Source organism: Scleropages formosus, chromosome 7 (assembly GCF_900964775.1).
Source record: "Scleropages formosus chromosome 7, fSclFor1.1, whole genome shotgun sequence".
Classification (NCBI taxonomy): domain Eukaryota; kingdom Metazoa; phylum Chordata; class Actinopteri; order Osteoglossiformes; family Osteoglossidae; genus Scleropages; species Scleropages formosus.
The window spans coordinates 18,362,081-18,382,192 of record NC_041812.1 but is presented as its reverse complement, the minus strand read 5'-3'; the positions used below and the strand labels follow the sequence as shown (position 1 = coordinate 18,382,192).

General features: G+C 39.8%; 1 protein-coding gene across 2 annotated transcripts in view; it reads left to right on the top strand.

Moving 5' to 3' along the window:
• The window catches only part of cdh13 (cadherin 13, H-cadherin (heart)), a 334,841-nt gene that overhangs the window by 83,616 nt on the left and 231,113 nt on the right, over positions 1 to 20,112 (top strand). For both annotated transcript variants that reach the window (XM_018726675.2, XM_018726674.2), the window contains exon 2: positions 346 to 463. In XM_018726675.2, the coding sequence (XP_018582191.2) occupies positions 346 to 463 (118 nt within the window). The remainder of the gene's footprint in view (positions 1 to 345; positions 464 to 20,112) is intronic.

Below are 20,112 nucleotides of genomic sequence, written 5' to 3'. Positions count from 1 at the left end.
GTTTCCATTGAATCATTAAGAGATAGCTAGTAAAAGACCTAATGGCCTCTCAGATTTTTTGTTCTTGAGCCCTTTCACATTATTCTGATTGTATGGAATTGCATTCAGTGCTGGGCTTTTAATTTATTTAGTAAGTTTTATGATGGTTAAAAAGAGTAACAAAAGAGAGCCTAGTAAATCTAGTCTTCGTCTCCAGCATTAAAAAAAAAACTTTAGAAAGCAAGGTTAGCTATGCTGTCAATTTGGGGAGTTAGGTGGCGTGTTTTTTAAAAAAAAAAAAAAAAAAAAAAAACTAGGTTTACACTCATCAGCCAGACCACTGACAGCTTCTGTTCTTTTTCATAGGTTTTTTGTGCTGGAGCCCAGGAGGAAGGGGAGATCGACTGCACGCCTGGCTTCCAGGTGAAGGAGTACCAAGTGCAGTACAATGGAGGATTCCCCGCGGGTGAGCCACTCCTGCAAGGTGAGTGCACAGTGGAGTATTAAGGGTCATGGGCTGGAGTTTTTACAAGTTGACCTTTGGGTTTTGGCAGAGTTTTGTTTACTCCAACACATGCTGATCCATTTAGTTATGTAGCACGCAAAGTTCCCACAGATGCAGGTTTTTGGTGTGTGACGATGGGTTTGATCGCAGCATGCCCTCCTGGGTTTTTACATGTGATGAAACGTGAATTCTCCATGAGCTGCCACTTTACACTATATTTTTATTAAAAATCATGTAAATTTGTTTCTATGAAAAGCCAAAAATAAAAGCAATGGTGCCTAAAGACAATAACAAAATGTTTTTCTGCTTATGAATTATTCTACTTGATTGTCTAATGTTTACTAAAGCTTCTTAAATTATCTCCTCACATAGTCCATCATTGACTGGCTTTTAATTGAAAACTTTTTTGCTGTCAGAGCATCAAACGCTAACCTTGTTTACTTGTAACAGGTTTTAGATGTTTAGACATCTGCATTTTGAATTTGGAAGTGTTTCCTTTGTCAGATGCTCCACCTGTTTATCCCTTTCCATCTGTTTGTCTGTTCAACTGTCTCTGTGTATAACTTTTTTTGTATGTAAATCACTGTTTTATCTTTTTTACCTTCCTGTTAAGGAAGTGCCCATCTTCTCTGCAAGTGTCCTTCTTGATGTTGTGGTTCCGTTACCCCTATAAGTTGTTAGATCATTTAGCATGATTGTTTCTTGTGTCTGTTTGCTCGGACTGGGATGGCTGAAGTGGAGCGGGGTGAAAACGGTAATGGATGATGGGAATCTTTGAAAGCAATGGAAAAATGGCTGACGTGATCAGCGTTTTACAATGAGAAAAGGTTAATTTTTTTTTCTCTTTTGACTCTTTTGGTTATTCTAAAACATTAGCTATGGCACATAAAAGGGGGTGATTGGTTCTAACAGAGAGGTGATATTTGTGTGTGAGAATTAAAGTGGCCTAAGCCATTAAGTTGCAGTTGCAATGACCAGTCTGTAGATGTAAATTGACAGCAATCTGTACCCTGTCCTCATTAATTCTGTTTACTTTGTCAGGCTTTCTTGTCCTTGGATTCTGTTGTGCGTATACACACACACACACACAAACACAGTCTGCAAACAGTTCCATTCTGGGCAGTCACCTTCCTCTTGTTAATTTGGGGAAAAAAACATATAAACAAATCTGTTCAAATACAATTCTTAAAAGAGGGATAAAAAACAAAACGTAAAGATTCAGTACTTATGGATGCCAGTATATAAAAGGAAACACTGAGTAATTCTGGGAGACCAGTTTTTTTTAGGGCTAATACAGTGATTGTATAGAAGTGGTTATTTTGTGGACATGGTCAGTGGAAGGGAAATGACCTTGTACAGGCGGTTTATTGCATCGAATTCAGTCCTTGTGGGACCATCTTTGTTTAAAATGTCCAGTTTATTAACAACTGCCTTGAGCGTTTATTAGATGCTTGCCTGTAGAAGTACACATCTTGCTCATATAACCGTGGTAACAGGAACTGCATTCGTGTATGTAGACACTGTCATCTTGTGCCAGGAACAGAGCACTGTGGGTGTGGGGACATTAGAAATTCTCAGAATTGACATCCTGTATAAACAATTTAATGAGCAAGAAGAATAACATCTACCGCCCTCATATCTACAATTAGCAGTGAAAGAAGAAAGTACTATTGTCTGAAAATAGAATCTGATCAAGGTCTGGACATACACATATACATGATTACATCTGCTAGGTAACAATGATACGCAGTTGTATGTATGTATGTATAAATGATACTCTGGGGGGTGTGTATTTTTATGATCCATTTCCACATGTGTGTGGACACAGCGATTGAAAGAAAAGTTGCATCTCCTGTGGAATAATTGTGCATCTACAGGATCAGCTCATTCCTACAGCACATTATATTCATTTAATATCTCAAAAGTGATTTGGATGTAGAGCTCTGTGGTGTTTTGTTATGCATTTGACCCTGGCAAGAGGCTGTTGTGAGTAGTTCTTCCCATGGACATAGTGCCTGGAACTGAGTGGTAAAGGGCAGAGGCTGTGCTATCTACACTCTCAAAGTGGGACTTGGCTGGAGCTTTGACCATCCTCCTGTCCTCCCAGCTGAGCCCCACGGACAGTGGTGCTCTGGACCAGCACAAAGGAATAGCTGTCTGTGGAGCTCGAGGGGAGCACCCACAGGAGGCTGTCTGGTTACTGGTGGGCTTTGTGGAGACAGTGCCACACCGAAAGATTTCCAGCGAAAGATGGGAACTCTACGATAAAGAGCCCTTGAGTGAACATGGTTATGTCAGGCTTCTGGCAAAGGCAAGAGGCACAACAGCTGCATTCAAATAATTGAGGCAGAGGTCACGGCAGATACACACTGACACACTTTGTCCTGCCTATGGTAACCCTCTTGTATGTGGAGTAGAGGGTATGTAAGAGACCGTTGCAATAGAATTTTTGTACAACGCTTTCACTGGACTCAGCACTTTCACAATTTACTGGCAATAAATTACAGACCATTACACGTGAGAAATCTGGAAGAGATGTTATGTAGGCATGTAAGAAGAACAAGTGATTGACTAAAAACACTAAAAAACAAATGGCTAAATTGATAAATATAGGAAATGCATTCAACACCGGTGTACTCTGTGATAAGCTGATAGTTGTGTTACAGCTGGCAACAGAGGAGAGGAAAATAAAAATTCTAGATTGTGAAGCTGGAGAAAATAAACCTATCACCGAATCCTTTTTTAAGTGATTAATTCAGACTATTTCTGTACACTCAATGCTATTGATTCACTAAATAACTTTCAACAATGAATGTTTTTTTTCTTTTAATACATAGGTGTCTGGGGACTAAAATCTTGAAAAAGTACCTTGGAATCCAAACTGCCTCTCGGCTACAGTGGTAATTTATATTTCAGGGTGTTCCAGCCTTATGAAAGCCTGTCACAATTCAGTGGTCTTCAGCTCCTCTGGGATCTGCAATAAATTCTGTTGGTTCATCGTTGAAACCTTTGGGATCTGCAATAATGTATTCCATGCAGCCTATTGATCCTTTGGGGATCTAGGGTAATGTCTGTTATCTTGTACCCTGGTCCTCCAGGATTTGGAGCAATTACTGTGAACTAGTGTACTTCTAATTTATTTAACTTATATCAGACATTAGCACCCTTTCCTTTAGATAAACAAGGGGTGAATACACCATTGTGTGTGTGAGACAGAGAAATACAAGACAGAAGGGCCCTGGGTGGCACGGTGGCACAGCAAGTAGCGCTGCTGTCTCACAGTGCCTGGATGGTGTGGGAGAATGTGGATTTGATCCTCACTCAGTCTGTGTGGAGTCTGTATGTTCTCCCGTGTCCTCCCACAGTCCAAAGACATACTGTTCAGGTTCCCCCGTAGTGTTTGAGTAACACAGAGAGAGTGTGTTCCACTGATGTATGGATGAGTGACCCAGTGTAAGTAATGTATCTAGCAGTGTAAGTGACCGTGGTGAGTAAGGTGTGTGTGTGTGTGTGTGTGTGTGTGTGTGTGTGTGCTGATAACACTACATAGAGTTCATTGGAAGTCGCTTTGGAGAAAAAACATCTGTGAAGTAAATAAATGTAAATGTAGGAAGCCAGAAACAAGAATTTGGGTACTTTGATCAGTGAACATGGTCCAGCTGTCTTTATTTCTTTGATTCTAAATCTTGAATTCCCCTAATGTCTTCACGACACAGATTTACAGGATGAGAAAAGTATGTGCTGAACAAGCATCATGAAGAAATGTCCTCCCCATGAAGCCTTTTTGTTTAATTGCTAATGACTGTCAAAGCTTACCCAGATCCACCATGCAGTCTTTTTACCCTCAATGTATAGCGTAAAGTGCTTTTCTCACTATAGTGACACATTAATGTAGAGGACAAGAGGTGTTTTCCCCCCAAGAATGCAGACATGAACAAAGTCAGAGGTGTTCTGGTAGTGTACAAATCAGCTATACATTTGTGAATACATTTTCATTACACGTGCATTAATGTACACAACACAGGATGTCCCTACCATACCTATCAGTGGGTAGGACACAAACTCTCTGACTTACTGTTGCCTCTGAGATACCCCATCTCGTGCTTTGCAAGAGAGCTAGTATTTGATCTGTGGGGTGTGTAGGCACTGATCTATAGCCCCGCTGAAAGAGACTGATACTTTCAGCTTTGCAAATGGCATGCGCCACACTGCTTGAATGCACTCCTCTAGGCTTCAAGAATAAACAATGGGGGTAGAGCTGATGTGGGTGGTTGTGGAGGTATAACTGACAGTCTCCAATTTGTTTAATTGTACTGCGTGAAAAGGATAACATTCTTTCTTATGGGGAGGAGTGGCTAAGGCAGGGAAAGTCAGTGCTCTGCATAATGAGAAAGTACTGTATACAGCTATGCTTAAAATGTGCATCCTATGCATTGCTGGAAAAATGCATTCATAAATACCATTTTAATTCAAAGAAAAAATTATTTTAAAAAAGTGACCAGTAATAAGAAGAACAAGAAATAGACATCTGTCAAAGGACTAAGCAAAGGAAAGCTAATAAAATCCTTTTACTTTTTAGAAAATGTGGTAAATCATGTAGTTTATTTCCCTATCCATTTAAGTCAGTGTTGCAAGTGTTTGGTTCCAGTAGCAAAATGTCAGGTTTTTTACAGGGTGTAACATCAAGGAGAACAAAGAATCCCTGTGTATCATTTAACCCCATTTAACCAACTATCCATCCATTCATTTTTGGCTATCCCTCAGCTGTGAGACAGAAAAAGGAGACAGGGAATGGGGTGAGTGCACTGCCCTTCTTTTCTGTTCCAGCTGAAGGTCCTGCTGTCTCCTGTTCCTTCTATCTAGCTGCTAAATGTCATTTGTTGGATGGCTTTGTTGTACCCAACCCCCCCTTGGAGACCCCCAGCTGTTCTGTACACATCCATTCCTCACATAACAGGGTTAATTTGTTCCATGAAATTGCCGTTAGATAAATTTCCATTGTGAAAGGGGTTAAATTATCATTGTTTTGTAGAGAAGCAAACAAGAGTTCCTGGAGGAAAACTGCCACATAAAATACCAAAGTATTTTTATATATGATAGTGATTTAGGATATGACTTGAACATAAAAATTAATAATTTTGCAAACGAAAGATTAATAGAAAAATAAAATTATAAAGGAATAAAAGAAAAGATAAATAAGATCACTGCCTATGTCTTTCACTTAGCAAAATATCCATGTGCTATTAAGAAATGTCTGGTCACCTGCTCCTATTGTAGTAGCTTACCCTTGTGCAAAGTACTTAATTGCCCCAGTAAAAATTACTGTGGTTTAGGTGGGTCAACAAAATGTTAGACTCTAAGTCTAATTTAACCTAAATTTCTCCAGAAAAATGACCCAGCTGTATAAATGGGTAAATAATTGTAAGTTTCTTGGGGGGAGCATCAGCTAAATGAATAAATGTAAGTCACTTTGGAGAAGTGTGAGCTAATCAAACTGAATTATCTAGAATCTTTCAGTTGTGGTACATCTACCTTAAGAGTTAAGGTAAGTAAATAGTTGTTTTTGATATAGAATCGACGTGGCATTACATTCCGGGATGTACATCTCTCAAATACAGTGCGTGCATTACATCAACATAAAAAGACTTGGATGCAAACGCATGGTTCTGAAGCACAGTTAATTTGTTACATTCCACCATAGGAACCAATGTACATCATACGAGTAGCTGCCTAAAGGTTTATCCATTAATCAACAATTTCTATCACAAAATTGTACTCCCCACTCTAAAGGTGGGTGGAGGACCACCTAGCTCCCCCTAGTGCTAGGATATTCTCATATTAAACACTGTTGCACAAATTCACCCTGAGTCTAATGCATAGGCCTGCATGAGTCCTATTCCTCTTCATTATTGCCTTCTACTCCATGTATTTAAGGAGAAATGGAAGTGAGTAGAATCCCATTAGAGGCTCTGGTGGCATAATAACACAATAGTATATATTAATGTGTGTGAACAGGTCTGGCAATTTGTAGCATCTCTCTGTATAATGATGAAAACAAGTGCACCTGAATTTGGGGGGGCGGGGATGACAATGAAATTGATCCCATAATCCTTCAAAATGCTTTGCTGTTAATTCAACATGAGGTCCAATTTCACAAAGGTATTATCCTGCATTAAAATAAATGTGACTGTTAAAACAAACTGTATACGGTTTCTGATCTTGGCTAGGAGAGGAGACTATCACTTTCCGAAACACAAGACGTGAGGAGCAATATTGACTGTATTTAAAAATGCCAAACTTGACACTCTCAATTCATAGCCGGTTCTGATAGAATTACTGTAATCCTTTGTACCCAGGAGCACAGGGGAAAGTTACCCCTGGAAATGGGACAGTATGAACCCGTTGTTCACCATATCACTTGTGAAATGTAGTGCAATGATGCTATGGAGTGAGGGACCTTCTACCCCAGGGCTCTGGGGGTTGGGTTTGCCATTGGCAGGAATTGCGGTAACCATGCCTGGCCGTGCTACTCCTATCTCCCAGCCTTCAGTGTAATCTGGTGACCCTGAGATACTGTAATAGTATCAGCAATCATTGCAACGCACAGAGAATGCAGTTAAACATAATTGCGTTGTACTGCGTGAACAACAGACCTTAGGTTGTAGCTTTGTCTTGGTTGGCACTGTGCCCATTGCTTATTAACTACATTGAAAGGCTTGTATCTGTCCTTTGGCATGCTCTCAGTTCAGTATGTAGTCAGACTTTATCTGCCGGTTAAACTGTTCGGGTCTGTGAAACTTAGCAGTTTTGGCTTAATCGAACGTTTGCTCATCTGAGTAATTTTTGCCTCAAGTTGGGATTTCTGGTTCACTCCCATGATAAAATGCACTCTTTTTTAGCAGCTATTTTAGTCACCGACAAGCACATAATGACATACACAATCATACACACATTCTCATCCATGAGGCATTAAGAAAAATAAAGAAATCTGAACTGAAATGGTTTTGCTGGTAAGAGAACAGATCCGTGAAGCTGCAAATAACACAAATATTATAGAGGATGTAAAATGGGTTTCGTTTTTGTTCTGTTGCCTATCTTTCCTACTAAGGTGCCGTAATTCCAAAATAAATCATGCCATCTGTATCTTTCAGATAGGAGGGATTAGGATAATGGAAGCTCTGATGACTCTAATATTCTGCTTTCTGTACCATCAGCAGCGGATAGCTTTACCGCATAGTAAGTTTTGCACTTTGCTGTTTTGCAGATCAGATGTTCAACAAAAGCAGGGCTAACTCATTTTTTTGAGAAGTGAGCAGTATGAATGAAAAGCTCCTCGTTGTTGTATACAGTGTCCACAGGCTCCCACATGTGTATGGTCCTGCATTGAAATGAAATGTGAGTTTTTGGTGCACCATGTTATCTGGGACTCAACTATATGTGGATTCCACCATTTTACTCCAAGACATTCCTTCATTTCAAAACCAGAGAGACATTCTCAGTGTCCAAATCTTTTTTTCAAAGCTAAAATGGCAGAGCTTTGGAGTCAGTGAAGTTAGATCTGGGTTCCACAAATGGGGGACTGGTGGAGTTGATGTCTTATATCCTTATGAATATCCATATGAACAGCTAAGGTGGTTTGGACACCTGTTTAGAATGTCTTTGGGTACCTTCTGAAGGTGGACTACCAGGGACATCCCTCTAGGGCAGACCAAGAACATGCAGTTACCAACTGTATGTTTGAGCATCTCCTAAGAGGGGGCTTAGACTTGTACTTTGGAAAAAAACATACGGTCTGTTGCTCAGCTTGGTGCCACAATATCCCTCATTAATATAACCAAGTTGAAAATCATGAATGGATGCATACGCAGAGGCTGTGATAGTGCGTTCTTCAAAATTTGTTGTCTTTGAGCGGTGGCACAAATAGGAATTGTAGTTTATTACAAACAGCTTCTAAGAACTATGAAGTCTAGTGTTGCATGTAAAGCAATGGTGTGATCCAAGAGGAACCCAGACAGGGATTTGTAGACAATTGGCACTGGACTTCATGTTTCCTGTGTGATGGAGCCTCTTCCTGCAACACGCTGCTCTCACCTGTGTAATTGCACTGCATTAATCACTAGCTTCCTTTGCATGGGGGCTCAGCACTCCTTTTTTTGGGTGTTTATAATTGAGTATAAATCAGGCAAACACTTGACCAGTAGAAGTAATTATAACCATGAGCATTAGATTATGCCGTGAGTGTGTTTCCCCATGACAGAGAAACAGGTCACAAGGGATAGTTTGAGGGAAGGAAAGAACAAACTGAGTCTGACACAAGCCCATGCTGGAGAGGGTCAGTCTTGTTTAGATGCATATCTTTACACTTATTCATTTAGCAGACAGTGTTCTCCAAAATGTCCCACCGTGATTATTGTGTAGTACTTAGCTGATACCTTCATCCAAAGCAAGTTAAAATAGTAAAAACACACTGTGTGCACATGCTATGAAGAGTTTCCTCATAAAAACATTCTTGCAGGTAGGTGGCTTTTGAATACCTATCATTATGATCGAACACTTTCTAGGCCTGGTTTAAATTAACCTAACACACACCTGCTTTAATTGCGACATTTTATATTATAGGTGCAACACATTTTTTTAGCACATATTCAGCTCTGTTTTCCATCTTTTTTTAGCCTTAAAGCTTCCCCTTAAATGAAAAGCAATACTCTAAAGCCCATTCCTGGTATCAGTCATTTACTACTCTGTCAGATGTCTGAAAATACACACAGCAAGGGCAGAGTGTACTTATGTTGCATATGGGTAACGTTATATGCTCGACCGAAGGGAAAACACAATACTGAGTAGCTGCTTCATTGGCATGTATGGCTCTGAGATTTCAGATAATTTCATGGAAGTATGTTTGGGCTATTTTTTGCTGACAGTTTGGAGGAGAAGGAAATGCATTTTTTTTAAAAGATGTTTTCATGTACAACTTACTGTTGTGAGCTAAATGGAAGGTTTCTTCATATAAGAAATTAGATTATTCTGGAAGTCCCACGTACAGGTGAGATTTCTGCCCGAGTTAGATAAAATGCTCTTTGTTCTTGCAGTAGGTTTACCTTCCCTAGACATACGTTAATCTTTTTACGGGTACAGTGCATTCTGTTACTCTTGCCTTATTGATTTTGACTTTTCTTGGTGCAAGTTAATACATATGTAAATTTCATTTATGTATACATATTCTAACAAGCCATGTTACCAAAAGTTTGACTGGGAAACCTGTTAAATGTAGATAGTTACCTTATGGGGAATGTAAAAGTGTGCAACCACTGGGGAGACTTACGGGAAAAATGAGAGGATGTCGGTGTTTGCCAGTCGGGGGGAAAAAAGAGAGCCTGGAGGTGCCAAGCAGGCTGGGAAGGCTGGCTAGAAGCGCCGGAACTGGAGGAAACGGGGTCCTCGGACTGAGAGCATTATTTCCCTTTGTGCCGATGTCCTAATAAAACATTTGAGATGAATGCTGCTTGTGCGTCCTCCTTCGCCCCCATCCAAACCCACGGTGCTGTGTGCCACAATATGTAATGTAAAGTATACTGTATACATCTAGAAAAATATGATGCTAAATGAAAACATCTAATTTTAGAATTAATAATCAAATCCTAGTGGGCTCAATGGCGCAGTGGGTTGGACCGGGGCCTGCTCTCTGGTGGGTCTGGGGTTCAAGTCCTGCTTGGGGTGCCTTGCAATGGACTGGCGTCCTGTCCTGGGTGTGTCCCCTCCCCCTCCAGCCTTATGCCCCGTGTTGCCGGGTTAGGCTCTGGCTCCCCGCAACCCCAAAATGGAACAAGCGGTTCAGAGTGTGTGTGTGTAATCAAATCCTAATTTGAGAATTCACCACTTCATAGTAAATTAATCTGTGCCATTTTTCCTTTTTTTTTTTTTTTTTTTTTTTTTTTTTGGCAAGTGAGTTCTGTTTTTATCAGCAATAGCTCTGAAACACAAATTAGGTCCACTGGGGTGAGGAGACTGAATACTACTGACTTTGTGATGTCTCACAACTGACCTAGCAGATGAGATTAGTCATGCTGTCAAAGGACCAAGGAACTGCTTATGGAACACTGAGATTAAATTGAAGAAGTTATAAAGGCAGTCAACCTTCCCAGGAGCATCGTTAATTTCAGTGTAAGCAAATGGGGTTTAAAAAAAAAAGAGTACACCTGATTTGTTGTCAAGATGAGGCCTTTGCATCTGAAAACCCAGAGGCCAGCTATAGCATACACACAGTTGCAGAGTTTATTGGACAAATGTGATGCACTGTACAGGGATTGACAATCACTTCAACAATATCCTGTATATGGACTCTTTACAAGATTGGCTAGAAAGTCACTTCTAAGAATGGTTAACATTATGACTCCCCCCCTCCCTCTTTGCCCTGAAGAATTCTGACAGACCTTGATCTTTTGGAAGAAGCTAAGCACGCTAACATAAACCCTATTGTCAAGCACTGCAGAGATAGCAATATGTTATGAGGCTGTTTTTCAAAAGGTAGGAGGAGGAAATTCAAGGTCAAAATATCAGATATAGGTAATCTAGCTTGAGAACCTGTTTCAGCTATTAATAAGACAGCATTTAGGATGAAGATTCCTATCCAACAAGAAAATGACCAAGAAAACATGGGGAAAACTACAAAGGAACAGCTAATCACAAAGTCAGAAATGTACAATGGTTAAGCCAGAGCCCAAACTGAATACAGTTGAACATTTGTGTTGAAAAATGCTCTCCAAGAATACCTTCCATCTACCTTTCCGTAGTTATGACATGATTTCATGAGAATTGTGCAAAAATATGTGCAAACCCATAAAAATGTGGTAATTGCTGCCAAAGGACTGTCTGCAAAGTATTGATCCAGGGGGGTGATTAATTCTGTAAATGACAAATGTCTTTTTCCTTTTTAAAGAGAAGAAAAACAGTAAATATTTTTCTGTGCCCTGAATTTTTTTTTTTTTTTTTTTTTAATTTCTTGCAATTGTGGAGGAGGAAACATTTACATTGATTTGGGCTTTATTTTGCAGCAAAGCAAAATGAAAGGGGGGTGGATAAATGTTTTCTAAAGGTATTGTGCACGTTATAAAGACAGAATAATTTTCCCTTCCCCAATTTTATCTGTGCCATAGGGTAAAACAGTTAAGGGAAAATTCATGAATGATGTTTTTCTATAGTTGTGTGTGTGTGTGTGTGTGTGTGTGTGTGTGTGTGTGTGTGTGTGTGTGTGTGTGTGGTCAAAATCTTAGAGATGTTTATTGTTCATAGGCTGCTGTCCATCTTATTTCTTGGTACGTTGTGTTCTTTTTTGGGAAGCAACAATGGCTAGACATCATAATTTGAGTCTTTTTTTTTTTTTGTCATTGTAGCTGTACGTGATGAAAATATATGCATTGTGTTCCTGTCATTGCATGTTTCAGTCTGATGGTCTTCCATGTACTATGTCCTGCTTGACCATGTGACATGTTTATTTGATACCCCTAGGGCTAAATGATGCTGACAAAATAATGAAAAAGTTATATCTTTAATATTGCACTTAATTATAGAATTTTTCCCCATGCATTATCAGACCTTAAATCTTGTTCACAAATCTCCAAAATTATAATAGATCATTTAGGAAACCTACACTCTATAAACAAATCAAAATCTGTAGATAAATTCCCCAGCTTCTCCATTTTTTTTTCTTCCTAGTTTCTCAGGGAAACCGTGGCTGACATGAGAGCATGTGAAAGGTCTAGGTTTCTTTTGCTCAGCACTTCAAGACTGCCAGCCCTGATTGTTTGTCAGATTGGTACAATTCATTAAATGTAATGACAATAGTGACATTGTCGCATAGTGCTAAAGCGGATGCTGAAAATGACTTCTGGTAAGAACATTTGCTGCTCCCAGAGTGAGAAACCATCAGCATTGCAGGCTGTTTTTCTGTCTCTCATTCTGTGTTATAGATTTGTTTTGATTATTGTTTTTAATGTATTGTTTAGTCCTAAAATACACTTATCATTTGCAGTCTTTTACACTCGCAGATGGCATACCCATCTACAGACAATTGCTGTACACACTCCTCACACATGCTCATGCACACACACTGGAGCAGATCTTTCCTCCTCTCTCCCAATCAGTTACCCAGTGTCTAAAGTGTAATCAAAGGAATTTCCAACGACTTTGGAACATGTTGCTAGAGCAACCTCTGTTTATTGTAGGATGTTTACTTCAAAGCATAATCAAATGATCCGTTCAAATCCACATTTGAATTAAGGGCCTTGCTGTATTCTCTGAGCATGTTCCTAAGTGCCTGTCCGTGTGGGAAGACCGACAAGGGGTCAGAATGTAAACGTACAGTAGAATGGTCGTGAGACCATCTCAGTACTTCATACCAGAAGGAGTCTGAGGGTGAGGGGTTAGAGATGATATTTAAAAAGAAGGTGGAGAGGTGAGATGCAACAGGTGTGTAACAAGTGCAGAAGAAGGTGGCGCGAGGGACTGGTTACAGGCACGCCGTTGGGAGTAGGCGAAGGTTCAGGGCTGCTGAGAGAAAGGCAGCTAGCAGAGGGCCGGGTAATGGATTTTGTTCGTTTTGATGAGGATTGATCGAGAACAGCAGGAATGCAGGGAGGCCATGAACATGCTGCTGGATAGATGAGAGGGGTGGGAAATGCAGTAGCTGATGCGCTTGGTTGTGGTTGAGACCCGAAGTCTCTGGCCTTTGTCTCGTGCAGTGATTGAGAGATAGCAGCGCTCCACTTGCTAACCTACTTACGGGGGAAATTTACATTTCTTATGCAAATCTCTGTAAATACAGTGCATCTGCTAGGACTAACAAACATCATTCACAAGTCGGGGAAGAAAAATAAGCATACATGTTTAATTCAAAACAGCCTCTTCACTGAGTACTGTGTTCATCAATTAGTAACATGATCTTTTTAATTGCGTGTTTGTGTGGGAATTTAAAGGGCGCAGTGTTTTCTGTGCGGAAACAAACATCAAAATTATTGTCCTCTTGTGTCCAAGCCTATGTTTCTAAATTACTCCTAATGCGGAATCAGAGAGAACTGAACAAAAGTAGCTGTATACATTTTTTATCACTTAAAAAGAACCGTGTGTTGCATGGATAACAGAGAAATGGTAAAAGTCCATGAATTAAAGAAAATCTATACGGCAAGACTGGCTCAATGCTAGTAGGTCAAACTAGTTTAGTTCCTGGTCTGTGGTGCATTGGTTCATTGCATTTCTATGTAAAATAGGATCCTGGTGGCCCTTCCATGCTATCCGGAGAAATCTGATAGTGGAACTTTCTCAGTTGACTGCACAACAGACCTTTTTTGAACTCGATATCGAAAGATCTTCTAAACCAAAGCAAATATCAAAAACCTTAATCAACATTTGGTGAGTAACTTGGCTTGAGCTCTTCATTCTAAGGACCTTCTTTCAGAGATCTGGGATACCAGCTGCTGTCTGAAGTAAGTTGATGAGAGCTGTAGATCTGATACAGGTAACAGTCTGGGGGAGAACGTGGTCTACCTTGATCGGTGATTAAAAATATAAAGCCTTTCATATTTGAAGCTGGCTGGACATTTTTGGTTTGGAGTTTTAAACAGGCCACTTTCAATTGTAAAATGCACACAAACACATAGACATGACTCAGACAAAGCAGGATGACTTTTTTTTTTTTTAATAAGACTTCACAACAAAAAGCATAACTATCTCCATTTCGCTTAGATGAGTCAATATGCCTATACCTTGTGAAGAAACAGGCATTTTGGGTTTTAGTGTTCTGACAGAATGGAGTGCAGTGAACATGAAATAGAGTAGACCATGAAGTCTAATTCTTTTGTACATTGTACTACTCATATTTTTCTGCGAAATGTACATCACTTGGGGGGGGGGGGGGGGGAGAAATATCTGCTAAATGAAGAAATGTAAGTGTAAATGTCTGATTCTCCTAGTTTTTCCAAATCAGCAAGAGTTGAATTTTATTGAATTCAAATTAAATTTGTTCCTCCATGTGTAGTTACACGACGAGCATGTACAGATGTTTTGGATATGGTTCCATCCCTAGGGAGCCACAGGTCCTTCCTGCCCTTTATCAGTCCAGTAGGCAGCCCATAACCAAGTTCTTTGGCAGTTTTATATTATCATTAATGAATGGCGTCTAGCCAGGATGCTCTTGCTCTGTAAGAGGAGTAGTGTACTGCAATTGTTACCTGCCCCAAAGTGTTGTATTCCTCCAAACCCATACAAGTGCCTTGTGTCCACATGCAAAGTCCATGTGCTGTAGTTACACTTTACCCACAATGTATTCAGTTATATTAAGGCTTCTTGTACAGTATGGTGAAGTGAGAACCACTGTATAAGACAGTTGTATTAATCGGTGTTAAAGGAGGAAATTTCGAAACGACTTCAACTGAACTTGCACAATTCTATTAAGTCAGTCATCCTACAGTTTCTGGCTGGGATCTCTGTGAATGATATAAGTAAAATGCATTGCCTTGATAGGATGGCACCCCCCCAGGTGGTTACAACATTTGACGCATTCAGATACATTTACATGACCTGTAGGAAAGCCTCTAGTGCTCCTGCAGACTGTCAGCAGCCGGGGCTATGGTTTTTGTTGATGCAGGTAGTGTTTGATGGAGCTGGGTAGCTTCTTTCCTTGTTCATGCACAGGCTGGTGCCATGGGACTGTTTGTCCGTCACTTTTTCTATCACCTCCACCTCACCCTCTGACTTTCTCATACTTTACAAATGGAGCAGTGAGAGCCCTTCACTGCTGTGCAGGTGGCCAGCATTTCTGTGCCTGCACTTCGAAGCAGTCCACAGCAGAAGAGAAGGACAGTACAACATATCTTCCAAGCGTACAGAAGCGCTGGGGAGCTCCACACTTATGGAATGCCCAGTAAAGGCAGGAACAGGATTACGTATGGCTGAGACCCTAAGCTGCCACTTTTCTTCCCGTAAATTTAAAGCTGTGTGGTTGTGTTCAAAGACTAAGATGGGGGGGGAAGATTTCTGATGGCCTCTGCTCCAAAATAAGGAGGGACTGCTCAGATTCAAAACAAGCACGATAAAAATAATTACAATTATGAAATACTTGGGGAGAAATGAGGATTTGTGAGGAGGATTCATGTGGAAGTGGAAAAGGGAGAAGGTGCACTTTGCCTGTGACATTGCAGCTTTGTACTGATAACAAACAAGTATGGGGTCCACAGGGGAAGTACACAAAGCAATTATGGGGGGATAGATGCCTGGAGAGCCTTATTAAAATTTAATAAGCCTACAGTTCTCCTTCGGTCTGTGCTCTGTGATGCCAGCACAATGAGCTTCCCAATTCTCAAATTAAATCACACGGCAAGAGTGGGAGACCGTGGGCGTGCAGTGCCGAGAGCAGCAAACTGCCCTCCAGCGGCTCTTGGGCATTGACCTACAACACAGACAGAGTGGAAGAAGAGCAGCTGCCCAGCTGAGGGCGATCCGCTTTGTGTACCAGTGTAGTGCTCCCCTGTGACATAATCGGAGCAGGTGAACAGTTGGTATAACGTTGCAGAGCTTTAGAATCCGGTAGATCAATGAATGTTCGTATCATATGTAGCTTCAGTTAATGTACTAAAGGTATTAAGTTCTTGCTGACTCCTGCAGACATCCCTAGGGAAGTTCAACCACAATGAAGGCAACCTCTCAGAATGCCCTTCATGACTTCTCCAGATGGGCGTGACTGTCTATTCCTACTCTCTGCTTATCTGAGGAATGTTTTTTCTCTTTACCATTCTGATTCACTTGATCTCAGGAGTTTGGATGTCTTAAGGTTCATTTGCACACAGTATAAAAAAGTAATAGGTTAGAAAAGGACATTGAGCTAATAGCAATTGGTGAGTGATGAAATCTTCCAATGCAAGTAATTAGTGACAAAATCTCATGTATGCTTCATTACCACATTGACAAACCTACTAAATGGGTCTCTCCCTGCTGTGCTACTGTGCAGCCTTTGGATTGCCTTACCTATCAGTTTAAATCATGAAGTCATAAAAGACAGGAATTTTACATGTTTCATGGAAAATAGATATAACTTCAACGGTTTAAGAAAGCGTTATTAATTTTCCCAGTTTATATTAATTTAATTTATATTAAGTTTATATTAATTTAGTTCTCTTTATATTAACTGTTTACAGCCTTTCAGAACTGAATTACATGCTCATAATATGAGGGAAGCTTGTACTTTTTTAAATATAGATTTAAAATACTGTCAGATAACATGAAAAATATGTACGGCAAACTTACAATGTGGTGTGTACTCGATGATATCAAAAGAATTATGAAATGTTCCTATACAGTGCTGGTTTGAAACTGAGCAAATCATGTCAACATGATCATATACTTGGCTCCTTTCACCCCAATCTACAAGAGCAAAAAACACAATTGTTTATAACTCCTAGTTGCAGTCCAACGATGGTGTGCATTTCAACTGATATAAATAAAATTCATTTTACCTGCCTTTGTTGGCATTAGATTATACGCGTGTAAAAGAGGGTAAACAAGGCCTTGCTTCTAAATTTTGGATCAGTTTCTAAACTTGGGAATCCAAATCAGCTTGACTTTAGAACAGATTTAAATAGCACTTAAATCTCTCAATTTTCTGCATTGCTTCTTCAAACTGGAGAAAACTGAAGATACCCATCACGTAGACAAGCACTAGTCCCCCCCCCCCTAACTTACTGCATCTCTATCTCTGGACTCCTCCCATGGGACTACCATCTTGTGTCTAATCCCTGTTCTCTGCCTCACTGAACTGTTGCTGGTACTAAAAAGTACCTATCAGGTAAAGCTGGACATTTTACTGCATTACCTATTGAAGATCAAATATGCCACTTGTAACTCTGAGTGTTCACTGAGTGATTATAATTGACTGTACTTTCATTTTTGAAAATATTCAGATATCAAAGGTATGTCATACTAAAAGCCGCTTGACCGCTGGTTTAGAGTAACACGTTTACCTGGAACTTTTTTCCAAAGCAGCTTACAATGTTAAACTACTTACAATTATTTATCCATTTATACAGCTGGGTAATTTTACTGGAGCAATTTAGGGAAAATACCTTGCTCAAGGGTACTACAGCTGGAGGTGACACTCGATCTAACCCCTGCACCGCCAACTGGCTCATGTCTGTTTTTCAACGTTACTGCTGAATTTTGTCTGGTCTGTCTTAGATTTATACATGAATGTGGCTGGAAATGAACGCACAAAACACAATCTTACTTTCTCTCACATTCCCAAAGCCAAAATATTAGAGGACACATATGGACACAAAAACCTACCAAAAAAACATACCTTTAGCTTATAGTTAATCATGTTTCAACATGTATATAATTTATACATGTACAATGCAGTACATATCTATTGAATTTATAGATTAATCCTTATCGTAATTGAGTTACTAGGGGGTGGTGGGAAAATCTAGTCTTTTGGCCATTATTAGTTTTTGACAATATGTCCTGAACTAATGTTCAGATTAGCATGTTTCATTCAGTGAATAGTTTAATCAGAGCTTGTTAACTTTGAGCTTAGTATAAGCATCATGGATATGCCAGGACTGGTGATCTAGTAGAACTAAGTCTGTTCAAAGTCTGCAAATTCTTTTATAGTCCATCTGTTTTTCTGAGGAGACTAAATATTCCTCGGCATCTGTTTCTGGTGCTTTCAACAAGCAGGTTAGTGACAAGAAGCTGCTGCCATGGTATTGTGCCCTCACTTGCCCTAGAGTAGACAGGATCAAATACCAATGGCCCAGCAAGGCTAAAGTGCACCTAATTCAGGGAACACCTGAAAAATATTCTATTTGCACTGCGGAATGAAAATAAATTGCAGATATCTTGTCGAGGAGAGGTAGGAGTGATAAATTCTCAGGAGTCAGGGTTCAGGGTTGCTTAAATTAAAACATTTGGTCTTAGATTGGGTTATTCATATTTTACATGGCGGGGGGGGGGGGGTGGGTGACAGCGGCAAGAACAGCCCTGTGACTGATGGCATACTGCACTCACGAAACCATTGTTTGAACCTGCCCACTGGTGTTTGTGCACAACACTGTTATGCGGTAATTTTCTCATCAAGGGGTATGGTTACTTCATTTGGGGTGGAAATGATCTGAAATTCTTGGAGATAGTGCAGACACTGAGGGATATGAATCTCTAGGAGAGTGCTGTCATCATTATCTTCGTTGTTCATCTCAGGGGCTTCCCAATTGGTTGAATGTGCTTGGTCCACGGAATCATCAATGAGCCTGAAAACTCAGAGGATAAAAGACATGGAAAATAATTTTCCTAATTGGGTGGACAGCATACTTTGAGATGGTTGGCAATGATGGAGCAGAGCTCTTAAAAACATCGCTCTGGAGTGAGGTTTATTTCAGTTTGATCATTAGGGATTCCAGGCTGTTTCTGCCTCAACTTGGTTTCTCCTGTGGGAGTTTTCACTACATCCTTTATGTCCAATAAGATGATTAGAAATTAAATGTATCACTTTTTAGGGAATTTACTTATTTGTCTGTCTTGTAAGTATACATATATTTTGTCATATAATCAAAATATCTTAAGTCACCAGTCCAAAATTTCACAGGCTATTTAGCAGAATTCAGGTTTTTTTTCTGTGCCATGAAAAAAGATTGTTCTTATGCAAAGAAACAGAAATGTAACCTTTTAGGAACAGATCAACTGGAAGATGATTTTATTAGTTGGTAGTTGTTGCAAACAGATCTTGCAAAACAACATCCAAAGCGTCGTCATGGAAAACTGAATGTTTTTATTATTGTTGTTGTTGTTGTTGTTGTGTAAGGTATGTATGCTCACAAAAATTAATACTATTCCCTTGACTGCTGAAGTCTTTAAGGTTTTTCTTTGTACCATTGGTCTCTTTGAGTAGAATAGCTTCACTTTACAGAAAGGTTCGTGAAGTGTATATCCACCCCTGTGTGTTTCCAAGGTACTTTGTGGCAGATAAATTGTTTCTGATCTACATATAAAACATGTGGTCATAACTGTTCCAATAAAGCAAAAGTCCAGTAGAGTTAATGTGGTATGGCCTGTAGTGCTGGAAGACCTGGGTGCTCATCCTAATTTTAAACTTAAAATTATGCATTGTCTTAGTAATGAGATGTACCAACAAATGAATATGCTGGTCCATTCATGTCAATTTTTGTAATGGTACCAGTGAGATGGTGTATCTAACCAATGGTGATCAGCATGTGCAATAGAATAAAATCATCCTTGGCTATTTTGGTGTAATTAGGTTGTAAGCAAAACTGTACATTTCCCTCGAATCATTTTGGGGCTTTTTGCTATTACAGGAATCTATAATCTCAATTATGCATGTATATCTTACATTTATATTTGCATAGTGACTCGTAGCCCTAATTGCACAATTTCTCTTGTGCCAGTGTAAACTAAATTGGGTGTTACAGTTTAAAGTGGCATTAAAAGAATGCCTGAAAGCAAAGTTTAAAGAAAATGTGCCTTTTTTCCCCTCCCAAAGTTGGTGTGTGCGAGTCAGACAGAATGAGAATACATGAGTTTGTATGCTTAAAAAAGTAACACAATTTATTCAGCTGATGTAACGTAGAATG